At 46.1% G+C, this 20,256-nt stretch overlaps 1 protein-coding gene across 8 annotated transcripts in view; it reads right to left on the reverse strand.

Moving 5' to 3' along the window:
- Positions 1-20,256, reverse strand: part of GAN (gigaxonin) — a 101,866-nt gene that overhangs the window by 28,949 nt on the left and 52,661 nt on the right. For 2 of the 8 annotated variants that reach the window (XR_007474471.1, XR_007474472.1), the window contains exon 10: positions 6,172-6,363. The exons of 5 other annotated variants lie outside the window; for them this stretch is intronic. Coding sequence is in view for 1 of the 3 variants with exons in the window: in XM_004280108.3 (XP_004280156.1) it covers positions 19,032-19,213; positions 19,301-19,410 (292 nt within the window). In the remaining 2 variants the exon portion in view is untranslated. Of the gene's footprint in view, positions 1-6,171; positions 6,364-6,758; positions 19,214-19,300; positions 19,411-20,256 lie in introns of those variants that run through there. One more of the 8 variants, XM_004280108.3, reaches the window with a different exon arrangement.

Raw genomic sequence — 20,256 nt, forward strand, 5'->3', positions numbered from 1 at the left:
ATGAAGCACTACAGACCCAACAGGGAACAAGACAGACAAGGTCCCTGGGCTGACAGAGCCGGCATTCCAGGGTGTGGGGGGAGCCAGGTGAGCAAGGAAGAGACAAAAAAGTAAACAAACAACAATGATGAAAGACTGTAATAAGGGCTATGTATCGGTTATGTGTTGCTGCCTAACAAACACTCCTAGACATACGGCTTAGACAACCATCATTTATTTCCTCCCAATTCTGCAATTTAGGCCAGACTCAGCTGGGCAGTTCTTCTGCTGGTCTTGCCTGAGGTCATTGGTAGCCTCAGCTGTTATTGGGTGGCTTGACCGGGGGTGGGGTGGCTGGAGGGTTTCAGCTGGCCTCACCAGTGTCTTCTCTCTCTCCATGTAGTCTCTCGTTATCCAACAGTGTACCTGATGGCTTCCTCACATGGTGGCCAGAGGGTTTCAAGAGGGCAAAGGCAGAGCTGCAAGGCCATTTGGGGCCCAGGCTTTGGAACCAGTGCTACGTCACTTCTGCCGCTTTCTATTGGCAAAGCGAGTCTGCAGACCAGCCCAGATTCAGGAGATGGGAAAATTAACTCCCCTTTCTTTGTGGGAGCAGCTGCAAAATGATATGGCCATGTTTTTCAATTTACTCCAGGCTAGGAGAGGCATACCAGGTGCTGAGGTAGGGCAGAAGTCAGAAATGAGGCCCATAGACATATGTGCTTGGTCTCAACAGTGTTACACTTTAAAAAAAAATATCAAATTAACTTTAAATGCAGAAACCAGAGCATTTCGTGCAAAACTCCAGATTGTCCAGCTTCTGTCCAAAACAGAAGTTCTGGCAACACCTGGCCAGCATTCCCACATGGCAGCAGACTATTTGCTGAGCCGTGGCTGCCACCACCAGATGGGTATCAAAGTTCTCACCTCTCTCTGCTGATTTCTGACCCTGAGGCTGAGCGTCTGTGGCCAGTTAGGACTCTTCAGCTACTGTGGTTCTGACGGTAGAGCTGAGGAGGAAAGTGAACCATTGCTCCTACCTGTGGAAAAAACAGTAGACCGAGAAGAGCCCAGGTTTGGTTATTTGTATTGTGTATGTCATTTGTATTTGCAGAGAATCAGCAGTTGGTTCTTTACACCTCTGCTTCACTTTTAGACCCTTCTGGCATCTTCCACCCTTCTGATACAGAGTTGGAGGAGAGGAGCAGGGAAGTTCTCCATAAAGACAAGCCATTGATGCTGTACCTGAAGGATGAGAAGCCAGGATGAGTGAAGGGAGGGGGCACAGCATATGCCAATGCCCTGTGGTCACAGAGGGCCCCTGGGGCTGAAGGGCGAGGTGTCAAGTGGCACAGAATGAAGCTGGAGCCGTGGGCAGGGGCCCCCTTGCAGTGGTTCAGAGGCCACGGCATGGTCGGGTTTCATTCTCAAGGCAGTGGGACAGCAGCAAAGGGCTTTTACGCTGGGGAGTAACATGGTGGGATTTCCAGAGACTGAGAGAGCAGATGGGAGGGGGCTAGGATTTGGGGGATGGGTTTTTATAGAAGTTGAGCGGGATTGGCAGAGAGCACTGGTGAAGACAAGAGGGTCTGTCTGTCAAGACGCCTGTCTGTCTGAAGGAAGCCTGGGTAAAGAGAGGCCTCCAGTGACTCAGGTGGCCCAGGGCCTTCTGCTGTAGCCTCCGTAGGGTAGGAAGTTTGAGTGGCTCAGAACTTGAGGCGTCGGACTGGCAAACTCTGGCCAGCGAAAGCCTTGGCCAACTCTGGAAGCAGATGCATCGTTTCCAAGATGGAAAGGAATCTGGGAGACGGATGGGTCTCAGCGCTGGCTGAACATTTGAGTCACCTGGGTCCTATTCCTGGGCCCCCCCAGACTAATCAAGGCTGAACTCCTGGAGGGTGGGGTTGTATGAGTTTCCTATGGCTGCTGTAACAGACCACCATGAACTGAATGGCTTCAAACAACACACATTTATTACCTCACAGTTCTGGAGGTCAGAAGTCCAACGCTGGTCTCACTGAGCTCAAATCAAGGTATCACAGGACCGTCTTCCCTCTGGAGGCTCCAGGGCAGAATCGGTTTCCTTCCTTTTTCCGACTTCTAGAGGCCGCCCACATTCCTTGGCCTGGGGCCCTGCGTCACTCTAACCTCTGCTTCTGTTGTCACCTCTTCTCTTTGGTCCTCCTGCCTCCCTATTATAAGAACCCCTGTCATGACACGGGGCCCACCTGGATAACCCAGGATCATCTCCCAGCTCAAATCCTTAACTCAGTCACATCTGCAAAGTCCCTTTTGCCACATCAGGTCACAGATTCTCTGGTTCAGGGATTAGGACATCGATGTATCTGGGGGCCGGGGGAGCATCGTTCCGTTAACCACAGGAGTTAAGGTATCGCAGGGTTTTTTCTGCAGAGAATGCTGAGAGGGAGGGCCCTGAGCACAGCTGGCTCTTCTGGCCATGTCTCCAGGCTGGGTGCTGTGTGGACCCATCAGCGTGGGGACTGTGCTAGTACCAGTCTCCCTGTGTTCTGTCTGCTGACAAAAAGAGACTGCATAAAGGTGAAAGGACAGTTGTAGGAAGAACCTGGGCATGGGTATCAGATAGACCTGGGTCCAAATGCCAGTTCTGCCTCAGACCAGCCACATGACTTGGAGCAAGTGACTCAAGTGGCTTGTGACGTTCCTGTCTGTTAGGGGAGGGTCACAGTGATCTCTTAGGAATGCTGTGAGGATAACCGGCTCACCACTGTATGGTAGGTGTCCGATGGGTGCTGTCCCCCCAGAGTCCCTGGGCAGCTTAAAGGATGGGGGGAAGGCAGCTAAGGGGCACCGACACCCCAGGCAGGTGATACCCCTCTTCCTCCCAGCTGCAGTGGGGAAACACAGCAGTGGCAGTGATGGAGAATCTGGCCAGGCTGGAATTGTTAGTCAGTTTCCCCTTTCCTGGCCATAGCTGATAAGTATATCCTGCTGGATAAAAATACATCCACCCTTACGGTAAGATTCCCAGGCTGGGAATTCTCCGAGCACCCCGCCTCCAGCCTGGGGGAGCGCAAGTTGCCTTTCCCTGCAAACATTTTAGGAGTGGCTATGGTTCCTGGGCGCGGGGTCCGGCAGCCGTGCCACACTCTGAGGCGGGGAGGAGGCTGCTGCTACCGCTGGGGAAGCAGCAGGCCAGGCTGGGCCGTAGTGCAGGGCACCCTGTTAGTAAGTGGCAGTGCCGACGGAGCCTAGAGGCAAGAGCCCTGTGACCAGCACAGGGCCTTGCCGTGCGCCGGCCGGGGCTTGGTGCCACGTGGTAGCCCCTTCAGTTCGCACTATGTCCCCAGGATGGTCCCGTTGTCTCTGAGGCACAGGGGGTAAGGAACTACCCCAAGGAAGCAGTGGTGGTGGAGACCGGATTTGAACTCAGCCGTCTGGTATTTAACAGGTAGACTGGCTCCTGCTGAACCGAATTCAGAAAAGCTGTTCGGATTTTCAGTTTCCTGATGGTGAGGAAGAGGTCTGTGGATCACCCCAGACGCCAGTTGACACACACACAGGTGGCAGACCTTGCACACCAGACACGTGGCACTCCTGCCCGGGGCCGTCTACAGTGCACAGCACTGGGGGTAGGAAACTGGATTCCCATTTCCTCAACCTTGCCAACGACCCAGCAGCTAGTGTTGATCACTTTTCTGATTTGTTCCCTATACTTGATCCCTCATCCTTTTATTTGAGGCTAACTTCACATAACACAAACCATTTGAAAGTGTGCAATTCGGTGGCATTCAGTACTTTTCACGACATCGTGCAAGCACTTCTTTTTCCAAAACGTGTTCTTCGCCTGAAGGGAATCCCCAGGCCCATGAGCAGTTGCTCCCCGTTCCTCGCTCCCTCCAGGCCCTGGCGACCATGAATCTACTTTTGGTCTCTCAGGATCTGTCTTTTCTGGACATTTTGTGTAAATGGAATCATAGAATACATGGTCTTTTGTGACTGGCTTCTGTCACCTGGCGTGTTTTCAAGGTTCATTCATGTTGCAGCATGTATCAGTGCTTCGCTCCTTTTCACGGCTGTATAGTATTCCACTGGCTGAACAGGCCACGTGGTGTGTATCCATTCATCTCTTGGTGGACATGTGGGTTGTCTCCACCTATCGGCTAATGTGAGCAGTGCTGCTGTGAACATTGATTTGAGCCCCTGTCTTCATCTTTCCTGGGTATATATGCCTGAGAGTGGAAATGCTGGGTCACATGGTAACTCTCTTCAACTTGCTGAGGAAACGCCAAATGGCCCCCCATAGCGGTTGCACCGTTTTCCATTCCCACCAGCAGTACACGAGGGTTCCAATTTCTCTACATCCTCAGCAACACTCGCTATTTTCTGTAGCTGTTGTTTCATGACAGCCATCCTAGTGTGTGCGAACTGCTTATCCTTCACTGTGAAAGTGGAGCTGAGATACCACACAGCCCCACCTCCACAGATCCACTGAGAAAGTGGATTTCCAAGGTCATCCTAGAACTCAAACCCTCTGCAGCCCCGGGGGCGACTTTATTAGCAGGAAATGCGTTGCACGCAGAGAGAGATCCTTGGGTGAAAATGGACTGGGGCCAGGGGAGGCCACTGACACAGCTCTTGGAAAAAATTCGTGGGGACAAAGAGGATCATGCCCTACTCACACCGAAATTTCAGAAGCTACTCCAAAACCTAACAGGCAGTGAACATGAATGAACTCAAGTTCTCCAGAAAGCTACAGGTTTCTTTTACAACACCACACACACACACACACACACACACACCCTCACTCAAAGTTGGTTTTTGTTTTTGTTTTTGAATTAATTAATTTATTTATTTTTGGCCACATTGAGCCTTCGTTGCTGCGCGCAGGCTTTCTCTAGTTGCGGCGAGCGGAGGCTACTCTTCGTTGCGGTGCACAGGCTTCTCATTGTGGTGGCTTCTCTTGTTGTGGAGCACCAGCTCTAGGCTTGCGGGCTCAGTAGTTGTGGCACTCAGGCTCAGTAGTTGTGGCTTGCGGGCTCTAGAGCGCAGGCTCAGTAGTTGTGGCACACGGACTTAGCTGCGCCGCGGCATGTGGGATCTTCCCGGACCAGGCCTTGAACCTGTGTCCCCAGCACTGGCAGGCAGATTCTTAACCACTGTGCCACCAGTGAAGTCCGGTCTCGGTTTTTTAAAAAAATACCTTGGCTCTCATCAGCTTCTATTCCAGCTGAAAAAATGGTGGCAGCACCAGCAACAAACCTCCTATTTCAGCTCCCATCGAGAAAGTCTTCCCTGACTGACCCCTTCGGCCACAAAACTGTTTGATTTTCCATCCTTGGCCATTGGGCAAACACAAGAGCAGCTTTCAAGAAGGTCTGTCCCCTTTCCAGAGAGACAGGCTGTTGGTCTGCCTGGCCTTGAATCCAGCTCTGCCCTCCCACCACCAAGCCTGAGTTTTGGCCAAGTGATAACTTCTACGGGCCTCAGTTTTCTCTGCTGTAAAATGGGTTGTTGTGAGGATGAAGTGAGTTAACACATGAGGTGCTTAAAGCAGTCCCTGGCGCACAGTGGGTCAAGACAAGATACGTGTCACTCTCTGAAGCCAGCAACAGTATCAGGAAGGTGACACGGTCAACGCCCATTGTCCCATCTCCACCTGCATCAAAACTGGCAAAGCGCCCCTCCCCCACCACCTACAACAGGCAATCTGGGGTCTATTCTTCCAGAACTGGGTTCCTTTGCAGGGCAGGCTTTGAGCAGACTGACATCTCAGGTACTGTAGACATAAAAGGGACCTGGCAATGATCTGGTCCAGGGTTTTATATAACAAGGAACTATGTCCTTGCCCTCCAGACAAGGAAATCCAGTGACCTAAGTCTCATTTTATAGATAAGAAATGGAGGCTCTGGGAGGGCAGAGACTGCTAAGGTTTCCCAAGGGTGAATGGGCACAGCCAGGACCCCTCGGAGCTGCTGGTGGAGGCCTGGGCATCGCAGGGTCGGGCTTCAGGCTCCGACAGCTCCGACTACACCCTTCCGCAGCCAGCCAACTTGGGCACTGGTTTCTGGCCAAGTCTTTGTTTAAAGAAAGGGTTCCACAGCAACCTTCCCACCCCCCTCAAAGATAAAAAGGCTGGCAGACTGCTGGACCATAGAACCTTCTCGCTATTACGGAAGGTGGAAAGAATTTAAAACCAACTTCCAGAACTACCTGACGCTATGCTGTACGACTGAAGAGGAATATTCCATTTCTTCTTCTTTCCAGGTGACCTCAGGAGTGATTCTGGCCGACTTCATGTACGTAACCTTGACATTACTGGGAGAGTCTCTCTTTGCCCCGTGTCTTCGGTGGAGATCCGCCTGTGACATTTTTCAGGACCCCTGGTCTTTGTAGCTTTGTAGTCTGTGGGCATGAGAGCAAGAAGAAATTACAGAGAATTCTGTTTGTCAGAGACAGAATTCTCCAACGTATAATTAGACCGTTGAGGTCAGGATCCTCTATTCCTCGTAAGTCTAATTCATTCTCTCTTCCAAGGAAAGTAAATTTGAAACTGTCTTTTGGGGGAGTCAGAATGGGGACTTATTCTGATAAGGGATGGAAGACACCAAGGCAATGACTGTGGAGTGTGGTGAAGGAGTGTATCTTACACTGTGAGCCAGGATCCAGGGAGCTGATACCCAAACCGTTTAAGATGTGGTGTAAAAAACAGAATTTTCCATTCAGAAGTCAAGCCAAGCTGTATCGACAACGCTAACTTAGTGGGAACCACTGTAAAAATCAGAACCAATGACAATGCCTTCCCCATCAAATAGTTTTATTAGGTTAATTAAACAGCTTAAAGACGATTCGTTTGTTCGGTACCCTTCTAGAAAATATTTCAAGTTTTAAATGAACTTCCAGTACATAAAACAAAATTACTTTACCATAGACAAATTTCAGATCAAAATACAACACTCTGTTTCTGTTTTCTTACAGTTATAAAATCCAGTCAATACAAACTACATAAAAAAGATAAAACACTTTCACTGATCCTTGGTACAAGAGAACAGCACGAATGCAGTTATGTTCCCAAAGCACAAATCCTGTGCTCGTGAAACGGGGTGACCCCGTAGTTACCCCACAATAAACCAAGCTTGTAAACAAAGTGCGTGCTACTTAATTTTAAGAAAGTTAACATAGCCTGTTTGCATCAGTATTACTTGTAAACCATAAAGCAACTTCGTAAGAAAGGTCACTAATTCAAAATTACTTCAACTTCACTAAAATTTTGTACCAGCAACGGAATAGAAAACTACTCCACAGAAGAAACGAATACGCTTGTACCACAGGATGTTTGAGACGTGACGTTTCAATGAAATCACATTAGCACAATTTCTCTGCTATCCTACTGAATTCGGGGAGGATAACTCTACAAGTTGCAACTTCCCAGTACTTGAAATATTTTGAACTTTCCATAGCATGTCTTTTGTCTAGCTTATGTCTATTTCATTGCAAATCTGTTTTTTTCAGTAGTAGGTCTTTCTTTGAAGATCGAGATACCTCATCTGAACACATGTAACCTCATCGGAATACACGTCTAAGTAGACTGCTCAACTTGGAATCTTACCAGATAATAAAAGCTGCAGGATTTAAATTAAAAACTCTTCTGTATGTACCATGTCAGAAAATATAGATATGTTAATTAAACAAAGACTTGCGTTTAAGAGGATGAGTTTTGATATGGTATTTTGGGAATCTGGTATTCATGGACTTTGCTTTATGGTATTAAAAGCATTGAAAATGACAAAACAAGAGTGTGCTGAAAACTGGTTCTTGACAAGGGCAACTGTCACATATGGCGGCTGGTGCCGCACAGGCAACCAGTCAACAGGAGTGTCGCTGGTTGTTCTGCCGGACCAGGGCCCACTGTGAAGATCAGCCCTGAGTCTGGGAAAGTCAAACTGAATTTATGGCCCTGTTTCAAGGAGTTCCCTTGGTAGTCTTCTCTCACAGCGGAAGACTGGGATCGGTGAGAGAAAACCAATGAATGAATCTACACGTTTTAGAATGAGTAATGGATGGACCCCATTCACAGACAGGTACGAGCGTCTCTGTCACCAGGAACATACGGTGTGAAAATGAAGTCTGCCAGAGCCTGCTTGAGGTACTTCTACAATAGTTTCTGATGAGGATGGGAGGGAAGGGGTGGAGGAGGGAGGTGCTTTTGTTAAATCCACTGATCACTCCAAGCTCTGCTGATGCAATTGCAGAACGGGCCGCGACAGGTGTTCAAAATGTTCTGCCGAAAACACGATTATTTTTTCATGGTCGTCACAGTTCACAAGTGGTATGATCGAACACAAAACAAGTACCGCTATGTCACTGGCGACTTGAAGGGGTACAGGAATGAGGAACCAAACAGAGGCTGTGTCACAGATGAGTCAAAATGAAAAGAATCCCATCAGCAGAAAAAGCCACTGATATTTAATGAAGCAAGTGTTGCTAAAGCGCCTGTGCTTTTCTCAACTAAAGGCCACTGGAGACATTTCCCATCATAAAATCATCTACCCCATGCAACCTGGCTGATCTGTTTTCACGCAGAACTTAAATTTTGAGGTCCCTATAGGAAAACAATGCTGTAAACCCACCGACACTGAAGGTTTGTTTTTAAGCTGATGATACATACCCTTTTGCCCCACGTACCGGATCCTACGTAATTTTATACAAAGCATAGAGTCCAATTCAGTGAGCATATGCTTAGATTAACAAGAATACATTTACTTTCTAGAGTTTTTTCTGAAGCAAAAATTCCTTTTGAAGAAAATACATAAAGATGGTCTCTCTCTTACTATAAATGAGGAATTCTAATTTCCGATCCTAGTCACAATTTGGAGTGCAGTGTGTTTTTAATCAGAGCTAAATAAGAGGAAAGGACGAGGTGGAGCCCGCACGGCGCCTGGCAGCTGGGTGCTGATGTGGTATGTCTGGCATCTGGGGCCCCTGCTTCTGGCTCAGAGAGGAGCCCTAAGAACCTCCGGGGCAGGTGTGGAAGGTGAGGCCGCCTGGGGCCCTGGAGAGGCTGTTCCAGTCTAGCTGCTTAAGGAGCCGCAGAGATGCACCTGGCCATGCCTGGGGCGTGAGGCTCTGGGCCCCGGGTTCTCACGTGGGAGGAGCAGAGCAGTGCAGACTCTGGGAGCTGCCCGGCCTGGGCCACCGCTCTGGCTCTCTGGCGGCGGAAAGTGCTGGTCACAGAGGCCAGGTGAGGGATCCTGGAAGAATGCTTTTTCAACACGTGTTTTAGGCTAAATGTTTGGGGAACTAGAAGAGCACCCCCCACTCTTTTGGATACATAATTCAAGCAGTTAAAAAACCAGACTGGGAGAGGCCACGGGATGAGAACAGAGGGCAGGCGAGGATGTGATTGCCAAGAAAAGTAGGTAAATAAGCGTACACTTCAGAACGCAACCGAAATACCTTCCCCATCTTGACTAAAGTTCCTCAACCGCCCAGAAAGAAGTGTCAACTGCAGGAAGGGCCCATGTCCTCGGAGATCCCACCCACAGTCTGTGCAGGCACAACGGGACATGGGGAGGAAAGTGAGCACTGGTTCAAACAGAGGGTTAGCAGTGAGTGAAGACAGCCGAGGGGATGGGCAGAAGGCACACGCCCGGAAAACAACGTGGACAGCTCCCTCCCTCGGACCTGGACCTGGACCTGGACTTGAGTGCCTGTCCCAGCCTCTGCTCAGTCCCTGGGCTTTGGGGCAGGTGGGGTCGGGAGGAGACACAGACGGGGAATGGCGCCCCTGCAGCCCCGTCAACTGGGAGGAAGACTGCAGGAGCTTTCACAGAAGAGGGAGGGACAGAACCCGAGAGGAAGCAGGTCCTCTGGAAACGCTTCTCCAGGGATAACAAAGTAACCCATCAGCGAGGTGCCCATTCCTGGAGCTGGGAGGGGCTGGAAGAGGTCAGCCGACCCAACTCCCCCCAGTGCACGGTCCCCTCGACGGCATCCCAGGCCCTGCTTAAAAGAGTCCGATTTTTACTTACCAGCTTTCTTAAGCCTGCAGAGGCACTAAGGGATTTAGAACAAAGAGTATACAAACAGCAAGAATCACTGTCTAGTTAACATGGCTTTAGGGAAATCGCTAGAAGTACGTCTATTTCTGAAGGTTCGGCTGAAGCTGGCTGTAGCCGTGGGCCAGTGGCTGCAATCAGGAGGCGGTGAGCGAGCAGAGAGGACGGAGGGGAGGGAGGCGGGGAGAGAGCACACATCAGGAGGAACAGAGGCCCTTCTCCTCAAAAACAATGTGAAAGCTAAAGTACAAACGTTATCCCCCCCGCCACTTTTTTACTAAACTGTTCACAGAACTTCATCTGCAAGAAGCTTTGGAGCCTGTGACAACATCCTGTCACCGTGCAAGACCCCCATGGTTGACACTGTCACACCCACTAGTCACAGCTGCACGGGGCATCCTTGGGGTGATTCTCAGAGCTGAGCGCTCAGAACCACAGGAGGCACCCATTTCATCACGAGGCAATTCTAGAAAGTTCTAAGAGCGACAGAAACATTCTGCCTCTACCGTTTCTGCCTCTCGGCTTGAGCAAGGCGCTCTGGGGCACGCACATCTGCTCCTTCTAAAGCCCCCCCAGCAGGCCAGAGCCTGGGGCCTCCAGAGAGCCCACCACCCCGGCTGTCATCCTCCAGGTGGCCTCCCAGGTGCTGGTGCCCAGAGTCGGCAGCTCAGTGCAGTTCCCAGGGCCCATCAATGCAGCATGTGGATGGAACAGACTTCCTCTTCGGGCTACCAGCCCCCAACACAGACAAGGGCACTATTTTTTTAAACAGTTGGCTTATGTTCAAATTATCAATGACTTCCCCCCCCCCACCCGCCACACACAATTTTTTCTTTCCCTTTCGATTGGGAACTATCTTCTCTGAACCTAGACATAAGACTATATTTAGCCATGTTATTAGACTGTAAAAAAAGCACTGCAGACCCTAACACCCAACACTTTCCTCTGCCGTCTACAGTTTTATACAAGTTAGTAGTGAAAACGTTAAAAACGCATACTGCTAGATTACCCCCATCCGTGCTGACACAAGGGCCCATTCCTGTCAACACTGCCTGGGTATTTCTCAGCCCTTTTAAACCTATTTCTACTCCCTTGTCTCAATCACAAAAATATCAAGAATGACTTTATCAAATGCCTTATTGAAGTCAAGATAAGCTGGGTATGTCACGTACCACTAAATTCACCAGGCTGTAATCTGAACTGAAAAGGAAGTGATTTTATAAAAGGATTAAGTAGCTCACTTTTGGTATCACTTTGTTAAATAACCCTTCTTTACCTGAAGGTACAGGAGTTCTACACACACACACACACACATAACACAAAGTTTCTTTGTTTGTTTTTAGGTTCCACATAACACCCAAGTTCAGAAAGCATAGTTCAGGTATACTGATCTCAAACAGAGATCGAGAAAACATCCAGTTTATTGGACTAATATAGACTACTACCTTTAATATTTTAGGGAAAAAAGAAAAATTCAACTTCAGGAAAGAGTTTTAAATATTACTAGAGTACTTCGTTAGGCAAACCCTGAAATAAGGGATATTTATAACCACTCTAAATATTCTAAACACATATTTTGGGGTGTTTCCGCTGTCTAGAGTTACCTTGAATTGAGGTCTTAGAGAAGTAGGAGGAGAACGGTGTCATGGATCCAGAAAATAATTTTGGAAGTGCAAATATGCATTTACTCGTGTACTGTGGTGGCAGACGTGAGAATGAAGAAAGCACTAAGGGTGGGGACACTCAGCGCAGGGCGAGAGCTAAGACCATGCGTGACTAGAGGCTGAGTCGGGCGGCAATGGCAGCTGAGATCCCAACCACCCCATCTGTGTGCAAGACACCAAGTTCTCACCGTCCTTACTCCACGGATTCCTCACAGCAACCCCAGCAGGTAAACACCCATCATCTCTTTCTACAGGGTAAAGAGCGTTGAAGCTCACGAAGCAGCCAGCGGCCAGCATCTCCAAACCCAGGTGCACCCGGCCCTGAAGCCCACGCGTGCTCACACCATTGGGTTCACTTGCGACAGTACAGAGAATGTTTACAGATATTTTCCTCAAAACAGTTACAATACAAAAGCTTGGGGCTTTAGAGGGGTGCACCTCGGTTCTCTTGGCAACCACCTAAGGGAATGCCTCATGGCCGACGGCTAGAAGCCCCCGAGGACTTTGTCAGCAGCAAGCCCTTTAGTCTACAAAGCACGAGCACATCCATTAAATCTTAATGTACAAGGACAGTTAAGGTTTTAGATCTCACCTGGTATGTAAGTTATTCCTAGTATGCTAGGTTTTTAGGAATGGGCATAACTCTTTTTGGCCATGAAGGGTACTGGGTAATTCCTATAAGAAGTCACCCCCGGAAGGGAAGGTCTGTCTCCGAGAAGTGATGGGCCCCGCAGCTCCCCCTCACTCACCAGCCAGGTAGGCGGACAGATGCTGGCGAGGACAGCACCCACACGTGCCCTGTGCAGATGGTGCGTACGGGAGGAAGCTGGGGAAGTTCCACTGACACACAAAACAAACCCAATCACTCGTGATTTTAAGCGTAATGCAGTTCTATGTTGTTTGGTCAACTCAGCCCTGCCCTTTCAGAGTTTCATTTTAAAACCCCAGGTTATCAGAACTAAAAGAGAAGAGGAACTTCTTGATGAGCCCTCTACTTTCACCAAAATTAAGATTCTTGGGAAACAAATTCATGAAACTACACCTAACAGACCCTTAAACTGCTCCCAATAGCACCTTATAGAATAGGAAAAACAGTAGCCCCAAGCATCTAAATCCCAAACACTGGGTCAAATTACAGATAGACAAGATTTCCTGTCTGATCTGAATGACGATGGCAATGAAGCCCTCTATTTTACACAGCAGTGGTGTTTAAATATACTACTTTTCTACGTTATGAAAACATAGCCTTGTAAAGACTCTTTAAAGTTCAAGTTGAGTTTCAAGTAATCACTTTGCAGCAGCTCTAGGAGAATTATTGTTCCTCCTGATTAAAAGTGCCTATTTTTTTTAAAAAAAGTAGTAAAATGGAAACTACGCCTTAGAGAATTGTATTCCTCAAGGCCACTTACTGCTTGTTTCCAGGCTTTTGTTAAAGGACAGAATGTGTTGAATTCTTCTAAACTGGCAGGGGATCAAGCACAACACTACATAATGAGGTAGCCGAGAACAGCGTCTTTCCTATAAACACGAAGAACAAGGGAATACGCGCATGTGTAATTCTCATCCGATTAAACAGGAAACATGATAAAGCAAACTGTGAACCAAATTCCTCGGTTTAACTTGAAAAAATTTAACCCAAGGTTCTAAGGTACACCTTGTGTGTGATTGATGAGTGAGAGGAATAAAAATAAGGTACTTAAAAAGCTGTACTGATATGCTAAAAATAAAGTTCTAACAAATATAATTCACCAACCAGAAAGAAAGATGAACCCACAGCCACTCGGGATTTGAAGTGGCCATTCATTTACTAGGGTCACAGGAAGTGGCTAAGCTTTCTCCGCGTCATCTTACGCAATGTGTACCCAGACTTCGTGGGCTGTCACCCCCTCCTACCTGCACCTTCTCTAATTCAGATCACAGTGATTTAAGAGTCTACAACAACTTTGTTGGGCCATGAAGACATCAATATCAAAAATTATAATTAGCCTAAATTTCAGGTGAGTAGCAATTTTAAAAGATGAGTTTTTATCTCAACATGAAAAAGAGAAGGCAACAGACATTTCTCACTAGATCATTATGCAACGTTATTAGATATTTGATTTCATAAGAAAGGGAAGGAGTTTAAAAATCCATTCGTTTAGAGAACTTCAATGATAGAATTGAAAAGAACTAACTTTCCTAAGCAGTATGCATCAGTCCAAAGAATATAGAGCTACATCTGAGCTTCTCACACGTCGCATACTGCAGAGACCAAGTCGAGATATGTTTAAAATTAAAATAATAGAATTACCTCTGAAACAAAATTACAAAAAATTTAGAATTTTTACTAGCTGGTTTGCCAAAAAATAGAGGAAGTCTCCAGTTCAAGACCAGGAGGACTCCGCTGCCAGCAGGCAGGATTAACTCACCTAAATTCACACTCCCCTCAAATGTGGGCAAGTGGGGCATTCCTCACCCTTGTACCATAAACTTCTATCAACCAGCTCTAGGGAATACTTCAGGGATTACTAGAAAGCTAGCAAAATGCTTCCCTCAACATTCTAAGACACAGTATCTTTTCCCTTACTGGTTAGATGTGGTAAGAAAGGGAAGGATAAATGAAGCTTCAGCTTTTAAAAGTAGAAACAGCTTCTCTCTCAAACACAAACGCTATGACTTCTGTTCTTACAACTTTAGTAAATTCTTAAATTTCCCACAGCTAAATGACAAAGAAAACCAAAGATCTTTTAGTTTATATTTGTGCAACTTGCAAAGGATACGTTTGGGGGTTTAAGTTATACCATAAATGATTATCATATGATTAAAAATACTTGTATGCCTAAAAAATTAAGTGATATTCTAATACACTGAACAGTGAAACTGATAATCCAAAGACCAGATTCCACTTTTTGGCTTCTACTCACATCTGAAGCGGGGAATGAAGCTGTATCTACTGGGCCTCAAAGGCTGCTTTCTGTCCAATGGAGAGCACTGCACCCATCACAGAGATGTGAGGATCAAAGCAGTACGTTCTGGAAAAGATTTTGAGCCCCATAGAAAAAGCAGTGAACAAAACCCAACATTAGATGCCGTAAACATTATTGGGTGTGCTGAGTACAGGGTCTCAAAAATCCTCCAGAACATATGGAGACCACAGAGCTGTGCGTCACATATAAGTCAGGCACTTTGCGTTTTTTATTCTGTACTGGTTTCCCACTCTGTATTTTGAGGCCGGCCTATCTGTGTGCAAAGTTTCTCACTTAAAAGTAAGTCCCTTTCAATCCTGTGTAGAACGTCACCGGGATCACAAGGACACTATATACGTTGGTCATTTATTGACTACCTACTGTGTGCCAAGCACTAGGATTAGCAGAAGACTAAAGTAGGGTTCCTGCCCACAAGGAGTTTACAGTCTGGAGGGAGGGCAGGATTTCATCTGCCTCACTGTGAAGCTCCCCAGAAACCCAAGCAGAATTCTGAGTAGGTGCTCAATCAACACTGTTGATTAAACCCAGGGCGGGCTTTTCTGTGCCGGTTGGAGTCTCTTCTCTCACGGCTCCAGGGGCAGCTACTGAACCAGAGCAGCCTCACCTTTCCCTTCCCTTCCACTGGGTGCTCTGTACGGGGGTTCCAGCACCTTCAAAACTGATGTGGTGAAAGTGCTGCCTCATTCTTTCCCCGGATAATCACATATCTTCACCTGATCACAGGCAGCCTCCTCTTGAATCAAGAAAAACAACATTCCGGAAGGTAATACCGCAGTGTTTTTAATGCTCCTTGGAAAACTTCTGGAGATCCCTGGTTTGGCGTAATGAAGCAGGAACACACCAAACGGAACCCCAAAGGACCTAAGCAGCTAACACATTTCTCTAAAAACCTAACTTGCTACCCTGAGTAACTGCAGCGCCACAGCAAAGGAGCCCTGTCTTTACCACATCGATATAAAGGATGTATCTCCCAGGCATTGCCTAGGGGACTCCTCACTCATAAATGACAAAATGGCACTTCCACAGCATCACCGAAGAAAGCGCCGTCATTAAAGTGGTCGTGCACGATAACAGAACACTTCAAGGCAAGCAACACGCCGTCCAGCATCCCCCAGATACTCTCTTCTGCTGGTTGCACAGTTTGAAAGAAGCCTACTGTCAGCTATCAACTCCTCATAGCAGTAAAAGACACGAGGAATTTAGAAATTTCTTAGGCCAATTCTTTATAACATACCAACTATGAGTTGGTAAACACTAACACTGTTTTTAATATGCTAAAGAAAAGAAATGCAAACGCCAAGTAAAACTTACTACAAACTACAAATACGTCAATATATACACTCAACATGAGTTAACACAGTAGTATAAACTGAAGGACCACAGGCTCAAGAATTTATCTGAAGCACCAGGAGACAATAATATATGTAGTTTGGAACGACAATTCCAAAGCTAAACATATACAAACAGACTTAGCTAGTCACATCACACACATACACACACTCTCTCTCACACTTTTACTCTCACAGGATATAAGCACGATCACAAAAAAATTTAAAACTTCATTTTAAATTAAACACTTAAATCTTTGAAAAAAAATCTGTATTTGGATGTGTTAAACAAAGAAACAAACAAACCTACTTTAGACCGTAGCCTAGAAGAAATACTTTAAATTACTCTGAGCTGAGACAACTTTCCTTCTGTTGGTGGATAATGAAAATAAATTGCACTTCCCCCAAAGATACTGTATTTAAAATTTTAAGATCTATCTTCTGCTGCCAATTCCAATATACACCTGATAAAAGTGCCTAATTGAAAAAGAAGTATCAAAAATTTACCAAGAAAGGGTATTTCAAGGCATAAGTGGATGGTTAAAACACAAACCTGTGTGAAATTAGTTAAAAATTTTTTCACGATACTAAAGTAACTGTAATTTACAAAAAAGTCATGATTAATTTTGGAATATAATAAAACTAAATACATGCCTACATTTCAATGTAATATTTTTATATTATTATATAGTAAAATAACAGTTTGGCACTTAGCAGCTTTTCTTGTTTATTGCATCCCATATTATGCAGCAAATTTAATTTTAAAAAAGTTACCTAATTTCTGCAGCTACAGTGTCAATGAACTAAATTAAAAAAAAAAAACAAAAAACTACTTTTATAAAATGAATTGACCAAGTCATGCAGGCACTGATAATACTGCAACAGGGACCCATTCACTCCTAAACAATGAACTGTCTCCTTGGAGAGGCCTGGCGTAGCCTGGGAAGGACTTTAAATTTCAGAAATTAAAGAAAAGAGAATTGCTGACTGTCATGGCTTTAATAGGACATCAGTTACCACTTTAACATACCTCAGCTGTGGCTTCTGAAGGCCAAGGTTCTGTTCTGTATGGGACATTTTATCAAAGAAAATCCACTTTTTCAGAAATTTATTTCCTCTAAAACTAACATCTAGTTGTACAAAGAAAGTTTTCTTTCTTTGCAGTGGCCATGCAGTTTGCTTTGATTAGAAGATACCCAAGGTATCCTGGGGAAAGCATGCAGACAACTGCTGACTGGTACACGGCACAAAGCAAAGAGGCTGGCTTTGACTTACGCGTCAAATCTGACTGTTATGTGAATGGCCGGCAAATCTGGCCCAGTGCCTCTGACAGAGAAGAGGAAAACCCTGTACCTCCTCTTACCCATGTCTCTGCCAGGATGGAGAGTTAATGCGCACACACAACATTCTTTAGAATTCCCACAGACAAGGCTGCTCAGTGACTTTTCTAGCACTGGATTGACTTCTACTGTTCCTGGGTGGGAAAAGACAAGTGATGTTTCATACGCATGGGTAAAGCATACAGACATTCCAGGTAGGAAGTTTCTAGGAGAAATTCCTATTCTCAAATTTATAACCAAAGGATACACTTATACATCTATTAATCATTAAGACTAAATGCTGCTTCTTATAGCCATATACTAGGGGGGGGGGAAGCTGTAGAAAACAATTAGAAATGAAGAGCTCTATATTAAATTGATTAGAAATCTGATATTGCATAAAATTCAAATGATGAAGTCATCAAGCACTTTGAACTCCTTGGTTTCACACTAAGGTGGTATAATTCGAATGGAAAACAAAATATCTTACAAGGTAAGTACCACTAATGACAGACTTTTTCCCCTTTGAGGAGTGGGGTTGAGTGGGTCGACATGGGAGTGAGAGGGAGGGAAGGAGGAAAGGATTAATTTGCTCTACAGGAACAGAATGAAATTAAGTTGAGGTAGTTTATTCTACCAGCCAACCTTTACTTGTAATGTAGTTTGTCTGAAACTCGTACTAGTGAACGGCATTGAGAAAATTCTGCTACAAAGACTAGATTCTTAACGTGGATTTGCATTCCAAGACACGTTTTCAAATCCTAGACAGTAGTAAACAAGACTCTGTGTGCTTTCAGACAGATTACTTTTAGAAGTTTTTGATCCCTATATATTTCCTCTGGACTTTTTTTTTTTTTTGGTCATAGCAGACCTTTATTATTTGTCCGGCTCAGGTCCTTCTTTTACAAAATCTCCTACTCACTAATATCCTCATATTTATAAAACAGTTCTGGTTAGTTGGAAAGGAAGACTGGCACTGCATGAGATCCTTCGCAACCCCAGAAATGACGGCATGACACATCTTCATCTGAATTAACACAGAAGTCAGCAACTTCCTTTAAATTCATGGGAGGGCTGCCACCTGACTCCTTAATTTATTGACTCCTTTGGATTACTAAGATAGAATGTCATAAAAGAGAAATTTTATCTTAGTTTCAATTCATCATAATTTAGTTTAAAAAAGATTCTTAGGACGGACAACTAGTAGTAAGTGGAGACTAACTGGCATTGAGTCCAATCTAACATTTTAGGCACAAACCTTAAATTGTTGGGCAGAGTTAGGCATAATATCTCCTTCCAAGTGCAGTGGAAAAGCAACCCCGGTATGTTTGGATATGTTGATATATGCATGTTTGCTCGTTTGTTAACCAAAGCCAGGTACTCGAACAGAGCTGTCAGGCAGACGTGAGTTCCCCGCGGGGAACATGCACCTTGGTGCTATAACTTCCTGATTTTACATGACACGGATTCCCACTTCCCTTTTCCTCTGACGCTGACTAGCCCGGTTGGTCTAGGGACACATCTCCTGGAGGAACTGACTCCTCCTCGTTTTTTTTCAGCAGTTACGTGTTCTCCCGAACAAGAGCTGGAAGCCCAGGCTTCTAAGCGTTAGAAAACCACTCGTGTTACCGCACAGAGGCCGGCGCAGAGCAAGGGTCGCCTGCCATCTCTGTCCCCTCGCAGAGCGCCGCGTCCCGGCGCGCTTGGTCAGGAGCTCCGCTTCCGCGCCGCGGCCCCGTCAAGGTGAGTGAACGCGGATGCGGAACAAGCCCTGCTGAAGCTGCAGGCGGAAAAGCTTGCAATTCGCAATACGTAAGGCTGCACACCCGGTGCGGCGGAGGTCGGAGGGGAGGAGGGGCTTGGTGTGGTGCCAGGTTCCCGTGCTCCTTTTGAACTCGCGCACGTAGTCGTAATTGGTACCTGCGCCGTGAGAATAAGCAGAGGTGACACACCGTGCCTCGGAATCACCGGGAAACGGTTCCGACAAGATCACTGTAACATTCTGACCTGTATCAAGATCTCCGATGACATAGATACTGGCTCCTATGGGGACAGCTCCGTACACAAAAGAGGAACTGGCGGGGATGCATAAATTCTGGTCATTAAGATAGATCCACCTGAGAACAAACAGAGGGACAGAATGAAGGAGGTCAAAGGGTGTCCACGACATCTCAGCAGACTGAGATGACAAAACTCTGAGCCACCTACAGTACAAGGCACGACACCGACACCCCTCTTCTGCGGACACACTCATTTCCTTCCTGTCACTGAAGACTTAGTTGTGTCTGTTCCAGAACGTCGCATATAATGCATCATAGAGTGCACTATCCAGTCCGCTTCCTTCACTCAGCACAGTGTGAAGGAGGTTCATCCATGCTGTGGCTTCATCGTTACCTCATTTCTTGTAATCTTAAGCAGGATTCCATTACATGGTACAGCAGAATTTGTTACCCATTCACCTGTTCAGGTTCATCTGGGCAGCCTCCAGTGTCTGGCTATTGTGAGTGAAGCTATTTTGGACTTGAGAGGGCAAAGCTCTTTTGTGGGCTTACGTTATGGAATTGCTTGGTTATACGGTTAAAGGTGTATTTTCTTTGATAGGAAAACACCACACTGTTTTCCAAGGTGTTGTGCCATTTTGCATTCCAATGAGCAACATGTGAAAACTCCAACTGCCCGGCATTACTGCCAGCTCGGGTACCGTCGGTCTTTGTCATTTTAGCCATATGAGTGGTGTGCTTTTCCCTGAAGACCAAGGGTGCTAAGCATCTCTGCATGTGCTTACTGGACACTTTACGTATCTACTTTTGTGAAATTTCTGCTCAAAGATCTGCTCATTTTTCAAATTGGCTTTTCTGTCTTCTTATTAACTTTTAAGATTCTTTTTATTTCATGGATACAAGTCCTTTGTTGGATACGTGTATCACAAATCTTTTTCCCAGCATGTAGACTGTCTTTTCATT

This window comes from Orcinus orca, chromosome 20, assembly GCF_937001465.1.
Source record: "Orcinus orca chromosome 20, mOrcOrc1.1, whole genome shotgun sequence".
Taxonomy (NCBI): Eukaryota; Metazoa; Chordata; class Mammalia; order Artiodactyla; family Delphinidae; genus Orcinus; species Orcinus orca.